The sequence below is a fragment of the Loxodonta africana genome, chromosome 3 (genome assembly GCF_030014295.1).
Source record: "Loxodonta africana isolate mLoxAfr1 chromosome 3, mLoxAfr1.hap2, whole genome shotgun sequence".
Lineage (NCBI taxonomy): Eukaryota > Metazoa > Chordata > Mammalia > Proboscidea > Elephantidae > Loxodonta > Loxodonta africana.
In genome coordinates, this window is record NC_087344.1 from 90,220,171 (window position 1) to 90,235,987 (window position 15,817).

A 15,817-nucleotide genomic window follows, 5' to 3' on the forward strand; every position below is an offset into this window, starting at 1 on the left:
AAATGAATGAATGAAGGCCCACAGATGGTGATATGTGGACCCATGGAACTGGAAGGTGGGTTCTAGACTCTAGATGCTAGTGAATTCCAGCTGACGTGGGAGGATATGTATTTACATCTTCCCTAAAAACCTCCAAGAAGGTATATTCTTTCACTGGTTTCACCCTTACTCCTCTCTGTGTTATTTCACAGTTCTGTTTCGGTGCCTTTGCTCATGCTGTGCCCTTTATTCATAAGGTTCTTTCTCTGTACCTAATGGCAAAGCCCATTTAATGGCACAGCCTTTAGGAACCTTCCTAGAATTCTTAGTCCATCAGACAGGATCAGTCTATTTCCCCACTGTACTTATTCATGAACCACATATAGCTTGCTGGGTATGAGTCCCTTCCACTCTGACTGCAAGCCCCTTAGGGAAGCAGGTGTGTTTTTCTTTCTTCACCATATCCATGGTGCAGTGGATCATTTTCGTAGATTTTCCACACCTCTGCAGTAGCTCTTCCTACTGAAAGCCTTTGTTAATTGCTTGATAAATATTTATAGAATGGAATCATTAAAACTTATTAGATAACTAATCTATGTGACACTACAATTACAAGGGAACCAAGATTTTTTTTTTTTTAATTTCACTGACAACAGTTACTTTCAGTATAACTCTAGGAAGAAGACAAATTCTCTAAATCCATTTCTACTCACCCTTTTTACTAATTAATTTATTGAATGCCTTCCACGAGCAAAGCCCTGTGCTAAACCTGACACATCATACAAATTTTACCTGTTCCTCAAGCCCTTAAACTTCTTCTCCACAGGTTTCCACTTCAAATAAAAAAGTTAAATAAACTAATTTTTTAAAAAAACTTTAGCTGTCAGGAAATTGAAGGATATGGTGTGGTTTTTGGTTTTTTGCTGTGTTATTCAGAGATGGATTAGATATCATTTAACTCCTCACTCACCTGTCCCTCCAGCACCATCATTACTAGAGCTATATTTTTTTAATTGGCTCTCGTAATTTTTGTGGCTGGCTAGACTCAAGGGATGGGAAACACAGAGAGATACAGCTCACGTGCTGCTTCACGTGATGTCTTAAATGGTTCATTTGAGATAATACCCATGTCCATTTAGCTCCGTTCCTGGCTCAAGGTTAATAGCACTCTATAAATGTCTGCTGTGTCACACACAGTTGTCACAGTGGTTGCTTCCCTGTCTCTTGTCAGCATGTCGTTCTCACTAATTTGTGAGCTCTTAGCAAGGAAGGGTCTGAGTTCCATCATCTCATAGGAGGTACCCAGTTTGTTGACTGATGTGCTGCTGATTTTAAGGTTGCTTTAAGATTTTGTAGAGAGAAGAGAGGCATACAAATTTTATTTAACAAGCAGTCACTGCTTATTATGTACCTGGTGCTATTCTGAGTGCTTTATAAATATTAACTTGTTTAATCCTCATAACTCTTCAGAAATAGTTATTTTTTTTATTAACTTTTATTGAGCTTCAAGTGAACGTTTACAAATCAAGTCAGACTGTCACATATAAGTTTATATACACCTTACTCCCTACTCCCACTTGCTGTCCCCCTAATGAGTCAGCCCTTCCAGTCTCTCCTTCCGTGACAATTTTGCCAGCTTCCAACTCTCTCTATCCTCCCATCCCCCCTCCAGACAGGAGATACCAACACAGTCTCAAGTGTCCACCTGATACAAATAGCTCACTCTTCATCAGCATCTGTCTCCTACCCACTGCCCAGTCCCTTTCATGTCTGATGAGTTGTCTTCGAGAATGGCTCCTGTCCTGGGCCAACAGAAGCTTTGGGGACCATGACCTCCGGGATTCCTGTAGTCTCAGTCAGACCATCAAGTATGGTCTTTTTGTGAGAATTTGGGGTCTGCATCCCACTGTTCTCCTGCTCCCTCAGGGGTTCTCTGTTGTGCTCCCTGTCAGGGCAGTCATCGGTTGTGGCCAGGCACCAACTAGTTCTTCTGGTCTCAGGATGATGTAGGTCTCTGGTTCATGTGGCCCTTTCTGTCTCTTGGGCTCTTAGTTATCGTGTGACCTTGGTGTTCTTCATTCTCCTTTGATCCAGGTGGGTTGAGACCAATTGATGCATCTTAGATGGCCGCTTGTTAGCATTTAAGACCCCAGACGCCACATTTCAAAGTGGGATGCAGAATGTTTTCATAATAGAATTATTTTGCCAATTGACTTAGAAGTCCCCTTAAACCATGGTCCCTAAACCCCCGTCCTTGCTCCGCTGACCTTTGAAGCATTCATTTTATCCCAGAAACTTCTTTGCTTTTGGTCCAGTCCAGTTGAGCTGACCTTCCATGTATTGAGTATTGTCCTTCCCTTAACCTAAAGCAGTTCTTATCTACTAACTAATCAGTAAAAAACTCTCTCCCACCCTCTCTCCCTCCCCCCCTTGTAACCACAAAAGTATGTGTTCTTCTCAGTTTATACTGTTTCTCAAGATCTTATAATAGTGGTCTTATACAATATTTGTCCTTTTGCCTCTAATTTCGCTCAGCATAATGCCTTCCAGGTTCCTCCATGTTATGAAATATTTCACAGATTCATCACTGTCCTTTATCAATGCGTAGTATTCCATTGTGTTAATATACCACAGTTTATTTATCCATTCATCCGTTGATGGACACCTTCATTCCAGCTTTTTGCTATTGTAAACAGAGCTGCAATAAACATGGGTATGCATATATCTGTTTGTGTGAAGGCTCTTATTTCTCTAGGGTGTATTCCGAGGAGTGGGATTTCTGGGTTGTATGGTAGTTCTATTTCTAACTTTTTAAGAAAACGCCAGATAGATTTCCAAAGTGGTTGTACCATTTCACATTCCCACCAGCAGTGTATAAGAGTTCCAATCTCTCCGCAGCCTCTCCAACATTTATTATTTTGTGTTTTTTGGATTAATGCCAGCCTTGTTGGAGTGAGATGGAATCTCATCGTAGTTTTAATTTGCATTTCTCTAATGGCTAATGATCGAGAGCATTTTCTCATGTATCTTTTAGCTGCCCGAATATCTTCTTTAGTGAAGTGTGTGTTCATATCCTTTGCCCACTTCTTGATTGGCTTGTCTTTTTGTGATTGAGTTTTGACAGAATCATATAGATTTTAGAGATCAGGCGCTGGTCGGAGACATCATAGCTGAAAATTCTTTCCCAGTCTGTAGGTGGTCTTTTTACTCTTTTGGTGAAGTCTTTAGATGAGCATAAATGTTTGATTTTTAGGAGCTCCCAGTTATCTGGTTTCTCTTCGTCATTTTTGGTAATGTTTTGTATTCTGTTTATGCCTTGTATTAGGGCTCCTAAGGTTGTCCCTATTTTTTCTTCCATGATCTTTATCGTTTTAGTCTTTATGTTTAGGTCTTTGATCCACTTGGAGTTAGTTTTTGTGCATGGTGTGAGGTATGGGTCCTGTTTCATTTTTTTGCAAATGGATATCCAGTTATGCCAGCACCATTTGTTAAAAAGACTGTCTTTTCCCCAATTAACTGACACTGGGCCTTTGTCAAATATCAGCTGCTCATATGTGGATGGATTTATATCTGGGTTCTCAATTCTGTTCCGTTGGTCTATGTGTCTGTTGTTGTACCAGTACCAGGCTGTTTTGACTACTGTGGCTGTATAATAGGTTCTGAAATCAGGTAGAGTGAGGCCTCCCACTTTCTTCTTCTTTTTCAGTAATGCTTTGCTTATCCGAGGCTTCTTTCCCTTCCATATGAAGTTGGTGATTTGTTTCTCTATCACATTAAAAGATGACATTGGAATTTGGATCGGAAGTTAAGAAATAGTTATTTTTGTTATCCCATTTTGCCGAGGAGGAAACTGGGAAACAGAGAAGTCAAGTAGCTTGTGCAAGGGTACACCGCTACTTAGTAGCAAAGCTGGGATTCAAACACAGGAGTCTGGCCCAGAGTCCTTGGTATTAATCACAATCCAAGGCTGAATGTGGATGATGCCATGTGAGAAATACAAAGAATGTGCTTTGGCAGTTCAGAAGGGGCGGGGGGGGGGGGGCGGGCGGGCATTGGCATATTATGTCTGATTTGGGGCTAAAGAAGGTTACATGCAAGAATTGGTATTTTTTCTAAGCCTTGATTTGGGGGCTAGCTCTTTTCAGGTGCCTGAATTTGGAAGAAGAAACCCTGTTGCTGTTGAGTCAATTCTGACTCATAGCGACCCTCTAGGACAGAGTAGAACTGCCCCATAGAGTTTCCAAGGAGCATCTGGTGGATTCAAACTGCTGACCTTTTGGTTAGCAGCTGTAGCTCTTAACCACCCTGCCACCAGGGTTTCAGTGGAAGAAGAAAAGGGAGGCTAAATAATAGCATGTTCAAAGACTCAAAGATAGGAAATGTTAGGGCAGCAGGAAGAGAAGCAAGACAGGAAAGCAGGTTTGGGGGTAGAGCATAGTAAGCTTGTGATGTTGAGTGAAGGCCAAGGTGGAGAAGCTGTAACTGGATCACCACTGTGCTTTGGTAAGTATGGAAACAGTGTATGGAATGAATTGGAGCCAATGAGACTAACTATAGGAAAACCAGGTAGAAGGGTATTGTATCCAGATAAGAGGTAAGTAGGCCTTGAACTATGGTGAAGGTAGGGATAGATGTGAAAGATATTACAGAAGTTGAATTGATAGAGCAGAGAAATAGCACAACTAAGATGGAGCATTTAGTATTTTTATCATCATATAATAAGCATAAGTTTATTTTATGGGCAATAAGGTCCTTTGAATACCTGGGAAACGGTCTTCTTCATGTAAATGCAGATTATTTTAAGAGAAAGAAAAATCTGTTCATTCATCACTAAAGAAATATGAAGTTTGTTTATCTCATTGGGCTTGAAATTGACACCCAGGGAAATGATTTCCTTAGAGGCCACCTAATTTATTCAGAATGTCTGAATTGAAAATATTTCTTAATCCCTTTAGTGTAGACAGAATTAGAAACCACTTTAACCTAATGATTTAGAAGCAATGATGGATACAGTGTTCTTTAAAATTGCTACATGTGATCATCTCAGTTCCTTTCATGTGATACAAATATAAATTGCAAATGAGGGCCTAAATTAGTCTTATCAGTTGACTTTGCTAAGCAGGAAATCTTCTAGCTGACTCATCCTGTTTGCAGAAGACTTACTTAAAAGTAACCTTTGGAAAACCCTGATGGAAGTGGTTTGGTTTAGTGAGGTTGATAAACTCAGTGTTAGAGGAGTATCCAGTTATTGTTTGGGTGCCTCTGGTGATAATAGTAATCTACTAAAATGTTCACTTTGCAAGGATCATAAAGTAAAGCCAGGAGATGATACTTTACAAGTTTATTGATGCAGGCCTGTAAAAGGTGTCGAGACACTTGCCTGGTATTTTTCACACTGTGGTTCTCCAGTTTACAATGTAGGAGGAAAAAGAGAATAAAACAAAATAATAATTTTGGGTTATAGTTTCAAAGGATGGAAGCCATTTAAAAGGATTGGAACAGAAAGTTGGTCAAATGGGATGGCATTATGAGAAAAATGGGAAAAAATTATCATGCCTGTTTTAGCCAGAGGTCAGAATTTTGTAGGAAGATAATATAAATTTAGATTCCTGTGAGTTTTTGTCTGGGTAGATTGAGAATTGTCATCTTAAATCTTTTGATAAGAACAAAACAAAATATTAGTAATTGATTTTATTGTATGTGTCTAGCTTAAGTTAGTAAAACTAAGAAACAATGTAGTTCATGTATTTCTACAGGAGACCCCTTGCTCTTTTATGTGTATGTGGAAAAAGAAGGCAGATACACTTAAATATGAGACATTCTTTTAAACTTAGAATTTGTGTATATATTCCCAGAGAACCCAGTGGATGGGAGAAAATACTGCAATTAACTAAACTAATTTTGGTTACTTCAGTTCAGTGCAGCAATAAGAAGAAAAAAATTGAGTACAGAATGTATTAAGTACTTAGATTATAACACCAGATCACCTATAAACTGTACAGGGAATTTTGATATATGTTGATTATTTTTTTCCCCCTTACTAATGGTGACTTTCAGATTTGATTTCTTTGTGTTCCATCTGGCGAGGTCTGTGTGTTTAGTCGCCGTTTATGTTGGTGAAAGAAGATATTTGCAATGAAGAAGTCGTTGGTCTTGCAAAATTCTATCATTCGATGTCCAGCATTGTTTCTATCACCAAAGCCATATTTTTCAACTACTGATCCTTCTTTTTTGTTTCCAACTTCCCCATTCCAGTTGCCAGTAATTATCAATGCATCTTGATTTCTTCATCTTTGGCCCCAGTGGTTGGTGTGTAAATTTGAATAATAGTCGTATTAACTGGTCTTCCTTGTAGGTGTATGGATATTGTCCTATCACTGACAGCGTTGTACTTCAGGATAGAACTTCAAACGTTGTTTTTGACGATGAATGCAACACCATTCCTCTTCGAGTTGTCATTCCCAACATAGTAGACTATATGATTGTCTGATTCAAAATGGCCAATACCAGTCCATTTCAGCTCACTAATGCCTAGGATATCGATGTTTATGCATTCCATTTCATTTTTGATGATTTCCAATTTTCCTAGATTCATACTTCGTACATTCCAGGTTCCGGACGTTTGCACCTGTTTCTTCTCATTTTCAGTCATGCCACATCAGCGAATGAAGGTCCCAAAAGCTTTACTCCATCCACGTCATTAAGGTCGACTCCACTTTGAGGCTCCAGGAATTGATGGAATATCAATTGAGATGTTTCAACAAACAGATGCAGCCCTGGAGATGCTCACTCGTCTATGCCAAGAAATATGGAAGACAGCTTCCTGGCCAACTGACTGGAAGAGATCCATATTTATGCCTATTCCCAAGAAAGGTGATCCAACCAAATGTGGAAATTATAGAACAATATCATTAATATCACACGCAAGCAAAATTCTGCTGAAGATCATTCAAAAGCAGCTGCAGCACCATATTGATAGGGAACTGCCAGAAATTCAGGCCAGTTTTAAAAGAGGATGTGGAACCAGGTATATCATTTCTGATGTCAGATGGATCCTGGCTGAAAGCAGAGAACACCAAAGGATGTTTACCTGTGTTTTATTGACTATGCAAAGGCATTCGACTGTGTGGATCATAACAAACTATGGATAACACTGCGAAGAATGGGAATTCCAGAGCACTTAATTGTGCTCATGAGGAACCTTTACATAGATCAAGAGGCAGTTGTTCGGACAGAACAAGGGAATACTGATTGGTTTAAAGTCAGGAAAGGTGTGCATCAGGGTTGTATTCTTTCACCATACCTATTCAATCTGTATGCTGAGCAAATAATCCAAGAAGCTGGACTATATGAAGAGGAACAGGGTATCAGGGTTGGAGGAAGACTCATTAACAGCCTGTGTTATGCAGATGACACAACTTGCTTGCTGAAAGTGAAGAGGACTTGAAGCACTTACTAATGAAGATCAAAGACCACAGCCTTCAGTATGGATTGCACCTCAACAGAAAGAAAACAAAAATGCTCACAACTGGACCAATGAGCAACATCATGATAAACAGAGAAAAGATTGAAGTTGTCAAGGATTTCATTTTACTTGGATCCACAATCAATAGCCATGGCAGCAGCAGTCAGGAAATCAAAAGACACGTTGCATTGGGTACATCTGCTGCAAAGGACCTCTTTAAAGTGTTGAAGAGCAAAGATGTCACCTTGAAGACTAAGGTGCGCCTGACCCAAGCCATGGTATTTTCAGTCACATCATATGCATGTGAAAGCTGGACAATGAATAAGGAAGACCGAAGAAGAATTGATGCCTTTGAATTGTTGTGTTGGCAAGGAATATTGAATATACCATGGACTGCCCAAAGAACTAACACGTGTCTTAGAAGAAGTACAACCAGAATGCTCCTTAGAAGCAAGGATGGCGAGACTGCATCTTACATACTTTGGACATGTTGTCAGAAGGGATCAGTCCCTGGAGAAGGACATCATGCTTGGGAGAGTACAGGGTCAGTGGAAAAGAGGAAGACCCTGAACAAGTTGGACTGACACTGTGGCTGCAACAATGAGTTCAAGTGTAGCAATGATTGTAAGGATGGCCCAGGACTGGGCAGTGTTTCGTTTTGTTGTGCATAGGGTCACCATGAGTCAGAACCAACTTGACAGCATCTGACAACAACAATAACAATGGTGACTGTGACTTGTTACTTTGTTTTCATTATTTGGTAGCCCCTTTGCCACTTTAATAAGTAATATTATTTTATTTATTTTGTCTTTGAGAAGGTGAAGGAGTTGTACCATGTCAGACAGAAGAATGCCTGTCCTTGGCAGAATAAGAAGGTTAACCCTTTCCTTTGATTACAGATGATGAAAGCCATGAACAAGTCCAATGAGCATGTCCTGGCAGGAGGTGCCTGCTTCAATGAGAAGGCAGACTCCCATCTTGTGTGTGTACAGAATGATGACGGAAACTATCAGACCCAGGCTATCAGTATTCACAATCAGCCTAGAAAGGGTGAGCACTTGATCTGCTTGACATTATGATAATGGAAGTTCATACTGGACTTGGAGAGTCGAGTATTTCGGCTCCATAACTATCGCGTTCTAGATAGGTGACCGCAAACAAGTTAATTAACCTGTTCAGGTGTATGATCCAGGATAATATATATACTCCCCAAGTAACCAGACTCAGAGTTACAAATGGTGCCCATATTGATATTGAGGGACACATTTTGAAATTACTACCTCATCATATTGATAGCATCAGCATTGGTATTTGAAGGTTAGGAGACTAGGCCCCATAGTGAGAGTATGCTTAGGTAGAATTGGAGCATGTTGAATGATCATAGCCAAAGAGTGTTCACTCATAGATTGACAGGAGTCTGAAGGAAGGCCTCCAGGTTAAGTGCTATTCAGAATCTGGTCTCATCACTTAGGAGACTGCTAGGAATGAAGAATTTATACACCAGGTCTGCTAAATCACAATTTGCATTTTAACAACTTTCCTGGGTGATTCAAATGCACATTAGAGTTTGAGAAGCACTTCTGTAAGTGGCATTTCCCAAAATGTTTTCTCGAGTTATATAAAAAATTTAAAAAAAAAATTTTTTCTTAATAAGATTCCAGAAACCCTGGGTTAAACAAATTGAAACAGGTTTATTTACTTGTCATGTTTACAGGACTTTTCAGAGCCTTATCAAACTGAAATGTATTGTGATACATATCCAAGAGGAGGCGAGTGCTCAGCCCTTCCCAAATTTATTTCACCATGAATCTTTTTTTTTTTCTGAGAGTATCTCCTGAACTAGCTGTCTTTAGTATGCTTTGTTGAACACTTGTCTAGTAGGCATGCTGTCTCTGTTTTCAATATTAGATGTTTGGTGAAACATAAAGGGAATGTTTCAAAATAAGATAGGTGATATATATCTACAGTGCTCCCTTTAGCCAAATTGTATCTAGAAGATTGCAGTAAGTTCTGAATATCATTAATGTAAGTACATTGATAAAATTGGAGGATCTCCAGAGGACGATTCAAGGCCTGTGAGCAGTATGAAAACTAGGCCATAGGAAGACTTCTTTAACAAATTATAAGTGTTTAAACTAGGAAAGTATAGATTGGAAGACAGGGGCAAGAGCTCTATTTTTAAAATTATCTATGATGTAGAATTAAGATTCAGTTTATTCTCTGTAGTTACAAAAAGCCAGAAACAGCACCAATGGGTGAAAGCTACAGGGAGCCAGAGTTTGGCTCAGTGTTAGAGCACGCTCTAACACTGAATGGACTGCCTTGTTTTCACTAGAAGTCTCTGACAAAGGCTGGAGGTAAGAGATACTATAGGGAAGATGGGTGGGAAGTTGGATTAGCTCCAACTTCTCATGAACAGGCCTTGAACCAAGCAGTCAATTTAAGATATGGAAATTCAGGAAAATTAGGACAGTGTAGTGCAGTTTTCATAAAACTAAACGTAATTAAATATCCTTTCTTTTATGAAGAGAGAGTGATAATAATTGGCAATCATATCTCTATCTTCAAAATATATCTGATCTGCTCTGACTGGGATCACAACAGAGGGTTTCAAACAGAGCAGGAAAAAAATTGTAGAACAAAAAATCAAATTCACGAAAAGACCAGATTTACTGGTCTGACAGAGACTGGAGAACCCTCAAGACTGTGGCCCTAAGATGCCCTTCTGAACTGGAACTGAAGCCGTTCCCAGAGACCACCTTTCCAAAGCATAGACAGGCCCATGAAATAAATAATAACACCCAAAAAGGATGTGCTCCTTAGAACAATCAATTATAAGAGATCAAAGCAGGCAACATTTGCCCAAAAGAAGAGAAGGCAAGAAGGGGTAGAGAATCAGGGCGAAAGGAAATGGGGAGAGCGCTGACACATTGTGGGGCATGAAACCAATGTCTCAGAACACTTTATGTGCAAATTACAAATTAACAAATGGGAAACTAATTTGCTCTGTAAACTTTTACCTAGTGCATAGTAAATAATGATCAGTAATCCAAAATATATATATAGATATGGATATATAGATTTTTTTTTTTCATCCAAAAAATCCAGAAACCAATGGATTAGATCAGGGCTTGGCAGACTTTCTGTGGAGGGCCAGATAATAAATACTTTAGGTTTTATGGGCACTATGGTATTTGTGGAAACCCTGGTGGCATAGTGGTTAAGTGCTACGGCTGCTAACCAAAGGGTCGGCACTTCGAATCCACCAGGTGCTCCTTGGAAACTCTGTGAGGCAGTTCTACTCTGTCCTATAGGGTCGCTATGAGTCGGAATCTACTCAACGGCACTGGATTTGGTTTTGGTTTTGACGGTATTTGTCACCAACTACTCAACTTTGCCATTGTAGTTGGAAAACCACCATAGATAAGATGTAAATGAATGGGCATGGCTGTGTTCCAGTAAAATTTTATTTGCAAAAACAGGCCACGAACCAAGCAGGCTGTACTTTGTCAACCCCTGGATTCAATGACTACTAAGATTTCTTTCCTTCTAAGATTCTTTGATTCTTGACTAGAGGAAGACAAAAACAAAACAGGGGAGTGTATCTTAAAATCTCATTCCCAAAGCGATGATCAACATCAGAATTACCTGTTATTTGTATGTTGCAGGGCTGGTATTTTTTTCTCCGTATAATGATGGTGGTTGGAGCCCCCAACTACTGAGTATGTCGTTATTGTTCCAAACCCATCCATCTTGGGCAGGGTGGGGGTGGGGCGGGGGAGGCAGTGGGCTGTTGGGAGATGTCTGTCTTCACCAAACTGTTTCTATTGTGATTTTAGTGACCGGTGCCAGTTTCTTTGTGTTCAGTGGGGCTCTGAAATCCTCTTCAGGATACCTTGCCAAGTCCAGTATTGTGGAAGGTAAAGAATGAGTTGCTTACTGCCATGTACGTTAAAAAAAAAAAAAAAAAACCCATTGCCGTCAAGTTGACTTCAACTCATAGCAACCCTATAAGACAGAGTAGTAGTTTCCAGGGAGCACCCAGTGGATTCAAACTGCTGACCTTTTGGTTAGCAGCTGTAGCACTTAACCACTACGCCACCAGGGTTTCCACGTGTACGTTAGTTCAGTCCTAATTATGCAGGTGAAAAGCTAGGGACATAAGGGAAGCCTTGATACTTATGGTTTAGACATCTGACTCCTATTATTTATTCAGTAGCGTCTCCCTCTTCAGTAAATTAAAACTGCCATGAGGGTGTCTAGGTCTCCAAAAAAGGGATTAAGTGGTAGAGATGCTATGGGATAGTGAGATAAAATTTAAGAGGTGGCCTTTCAGAGCTCTGGGATAAAGTTTGTAAGTGGACATCGGCTAAGTTCAAATATACCCTTGGGCACAAATCTCTAAATATGTAGATAAAGTTCAGTCCCTCCTACCCACAAGAATGCTGTAATTATCACTTACAGACACAGAATGGGAAATGCTTGCCGCTGGTTTGCTGTAATTAGACAAGACACATAACCCGACAAAAGTTAATTAAATTAAATGAAAGGCTAGTGAGCACACTGTTTATTTTTTAGTTATTCTTCACTGTTTTGTGATCTGGTTAGTCTTGTTGCATAACAAATTACCCCAAAACTTAATGACTTAAAACAAGTGTTTTATCATGCTCACTGACTCTCTGGGTCAGGAATCTGGAACGGGCAATGCAGGGATGACTTGACCCTGCCCCATGATGTATGGAACCTCAGCTGGGAAGACTTAAAGGCTGAGGGTTGGTTACTTGATAGCTGGGAGCTGGAGTCATCTGAAGGTTTTTCATGCACATGTCTGTTGGTTGGCCTGGGCGATTTAAAGACTAGAAGTAAGGACTGGCGCACTTACACATGGACTCTGTAGGATGGCATGGCAGCCTTATAATAGACTTCTTACATAGTGGCTCAGGGCTCCAAGCACAAGCGCTCCGACAACTAGGCAGAAGCTGCGTTTGCATTGCCTTTTATGACCCAGCTTTGAAATCACACAGGGTCACTTCTGCTGTATTCCAGTGGTCAAAGTAGTCATAAGCCTGCCCAGACTCAAGAGGAAGGGAATTAGATTCCACTTCTTGTTGGGGGAGTGAGAAGGTAGCATTGTAGAAAAGCATGTGAAATGGGAGATAGTGTGGCCATCTTTGGAAAACACAGTCTGCCACACGTAATGACAGGTTTTCATTTCCAGAATAGCTCACTTCAAGACCCTATCTAAAAGCATTCCTTTCTGAGGCCTGGATTCCTGTGTGTTGATTGAAATGCATAGATAATCTTATGTACATTTATAAATATTAGCTTTGATCTCCTTTATCGGTAAACTTAATAACACAGTAAGTAAAGAGCAAAGTACTTTTTTACAACTAAATTTCATAACTCTGACTACAAAGCTGAAACAGGCTAATAAGTCATTTTTAAGAGAAATCTAGGAGTTAAACGGTCAGTTGGTCTAAAGCAACCAGTTAATGCCTGTATGAACACATGCTGAGTACAGTTGAAATGGTATCTTTACAAGGTGATTAAAAACACCCTAAATGTTGTTGAGATGATCAAGTGAACTGACACAGGTTCTTACAAATGAAAAGCAGTGTGTTTAAAAGTTCTATGTTTATGTCTCTGGGCTGTGAATTTCTTAGGTCTTACATTTCACTGTGTGTACCTGCAGAGCCATTGGCTGCCTGTTCATGAAATTCTGATTGAGGTTCTGTTGGAGATCATTTCAGCAGATGAAATTTTGTGTCAGTGAAACAGGGTCATTGCTTAGCATGTGACAGCTCTCACTCACAGTTTCAGTGTTTGCCTTTGACACAGGTAGCTAGCAACTGAAAAGTAGTTACCATCTGTTGACTGTGTGGTAGCCCATATGAACAGATGTGGTAGGTTTGCCTTATTTCTAGCCAGTAACTGGTTTTACTCCCGAGCCCATGACTGTAGTTGATCCAATGATTGATTTAAGAAACATTTCCTGGGCATGCAGTCTTACATCAGGCAGTCATAGCAAGTAGTGAGAGAGACAGATGTGAGCAAATAAGTATGGTCAGAGCATGATAAACACAAAAGTAGAAATAGGAAAAAAATGCTCTGAGTGCAAAAGAGAGGGATATGACCGTGTGGGCCATGAGTCAGTTTTCCCTTTGAGTAGTCTTAGGACAGACTCTTAGTTGTGTCTGGAGTGAATTCCACGGGTAAGTGTCCTAAGCAGAACCCATCTTGGTGTTTGTGCCTTACGGTACTTTCGAAAAGTTAACAGGTTCAGCTCAAAGAACAAAGCCTCTTTGTATCTGCCGACTTTAGAGAGCAGAGGGAAGTTTTACATTTAACCTCAGAGGGATTTACCAGGTGCCGGGTACTGTTCCATCTGTCCCTCTCCCTGGCTTTGCATTGTCTCCATCTATGTTATCTTGGTGCTGATTCTCAGATGGCGTTATGGTCCAGATCACTGCCGAGAACATGGATTCGCTGAGGCAGGCGCTGCGAGAGATGAAGGACTTCAGCATCACCTGTGGGAAGGCAGATGCAGAGGATCCCCAGGAGCACATCCACATCCAGTGGGTGGATGACGACAAGAACGTCAACAAGGGGTAAGTGCACACATTAACCCCCTTGGGCATTAGTTACTTCGGGGCTAGGCCCCAGGTTGCGTCGCTGCCTACCCTGGTGTTTTATAGCTTTCTTGAAAGCCCTGCCTAAGAGAAACAACTGCTTTGTATGCACGACATTATACATTTAAAGTTCTGGTTTCTTAACTTAGTTTCTGATGTAGTTTTTATGCATATTTTTCAAGAGAAGATGGAAGAAGGTTTGATGAAACAGCATTCTAATTAAAGACTTAACAATTATTGAGATAATAGTAATACTTAAACCTCTTGTGATTTCACAGAGCACTTTTGCTAACATTGTTTCTTTGAGTATAATAGCCCTTTCAGATGGGCATTGTTATTCCCATTTTACAGATGAGTAAACAAGCACCAAGAGGCTAAATAACTTGTCAGATCCACAAAGGTAGGAAATGACAGACTAGAACCCAAAACCACTTCCTGGGGCTTTAAATCCTATACTCTTTCCCAGTATATGGCAACTTTTTTCTAATGGTTGGAGCCATCTTTGACACACGTCTTTCTCTCACATCCCACAACTCATCCAACAGTAAATCCTGTTTGCTGTACTACAGAATACATCTGGAATCATACTACTCACGACCTCTGCTGCCACCATCCTAATTAAGGCACCATCATCTGGGCTGGATTATTGCAGTAGCCTCCTAACTGGTTTCCTTATTTCTAATCTTGGCTCCCTCCTTTCCCTCACCCCAGTCTGCTTCTAATACAACAGCCAGAGTAATGTCGCTTTTCTGCTCAAAACCCACCAACGGCTTCCCGTATCATTTAGGGTAAAAGCCAAAGTCTTTCATGACGTCTAAGTCTTTCAGCAGCCTGCACATCCCTTCTCCTACCCTGTTCCCTTTCAAAAACAATGCTGGCTTTCTTGCTTGGACATATTGAGCCAAGCACACCCCTGCTCCAGGGCCTTTGCATTCACTGTTCTCTCAGCTCATACTCTTCCCCTAAATAGCTAAATGAGTCACTCTCACAACCTTCAAGTCTTTTCCCAAATGTCACTTTCTCAGTAAGGCCTTCCCTAGTCAACCTATCTAAATTGTAACCCTCTCATACACATCATCTTCCTCCCTGCCTCAATACTTCCTGTCTACCTTCTTTGAGTTATATTTATCAATATAACTTTTCACTCTCTAATTTACAGTATAATTTTCCTTATTTATTATATTTTCCCTGGAATGTAAGCTCTGTGAGGGAAGGGATTTTTGTCTGGTGTATTTACTTGTGTATCACCAGCACCTAGAACAGTGTTTGGCACTTAGTAGGTGCTTTAAAAATACTGATGAATTGAATGAATGTACTATACTTCATTGTACTAATCTTTCTCCCATTCATTCATCCATCCAGCAGTAAATTCTATTACATATACCAAAAACCTAAACCCCTTGCCATCCAGTCGATTTCTGACTCATGGTGACCCTATAGGACAGGGTAGAACTGCCCCATAGGGTTTCCAAGGATTTGAACTGCCAACCTTTTGGTTAGCAACTGAGCTTTTAACCATTGCGCCACCAAGGCTCCTCTACTATATATGGGGCTTTGGAAATACAAAGATGACTTCCTCATGGTCTCCTCTGACAAGTTGATCCGTCTAGTTTCAAGACAGTTAAATTAAGCACACCGAAGTGTAGAAGATGCTAATAGGTAATGAGATAGGATACAGTGAAGAGGAAGTTTGGTAGAGGTGGTAGGAGTATTCAGGAAAGACTTCATATGGAAATGACTGACG

At 40.3% G+C, this 15,817-nt stretch overlaps 1 protein-coding gene across 5 annotated transcripts in view; it reads left to right on the forward strand.

Moving 5' to 3' along the window:
- ZFYVE9 (zinc finger FYVE-type containing 9) overlaps positions 1-15,817 on the forward strand; it is a 230,294-nt gene that overhangs the window by 208,473 nt on the left and 6,004 nt on the right. For 4 of the 5 annotated variants that reach the window (XM_023549600.2, XM_003411082.3, XM_064281961.1 and 1 more), the window contains 3 exons: positions 8,344-8,494; positions 11,284-11,364; positions 13,890-14,052. In XM_023549600.2, coding sequence (XP_023405368.1) covers positions 8,344-8,494; positions 11,284-11,364; positions 13,890-14,052 — 395 coding nt within the window. The remainder of the gene's footprint in view (positions 1-8,343; positions 8,495-11,283; positions 11,365-13,889; positions 14,053-15,817) is intronic. The other variant, XM_064281962.1, reaches the window with a different exon arrangement.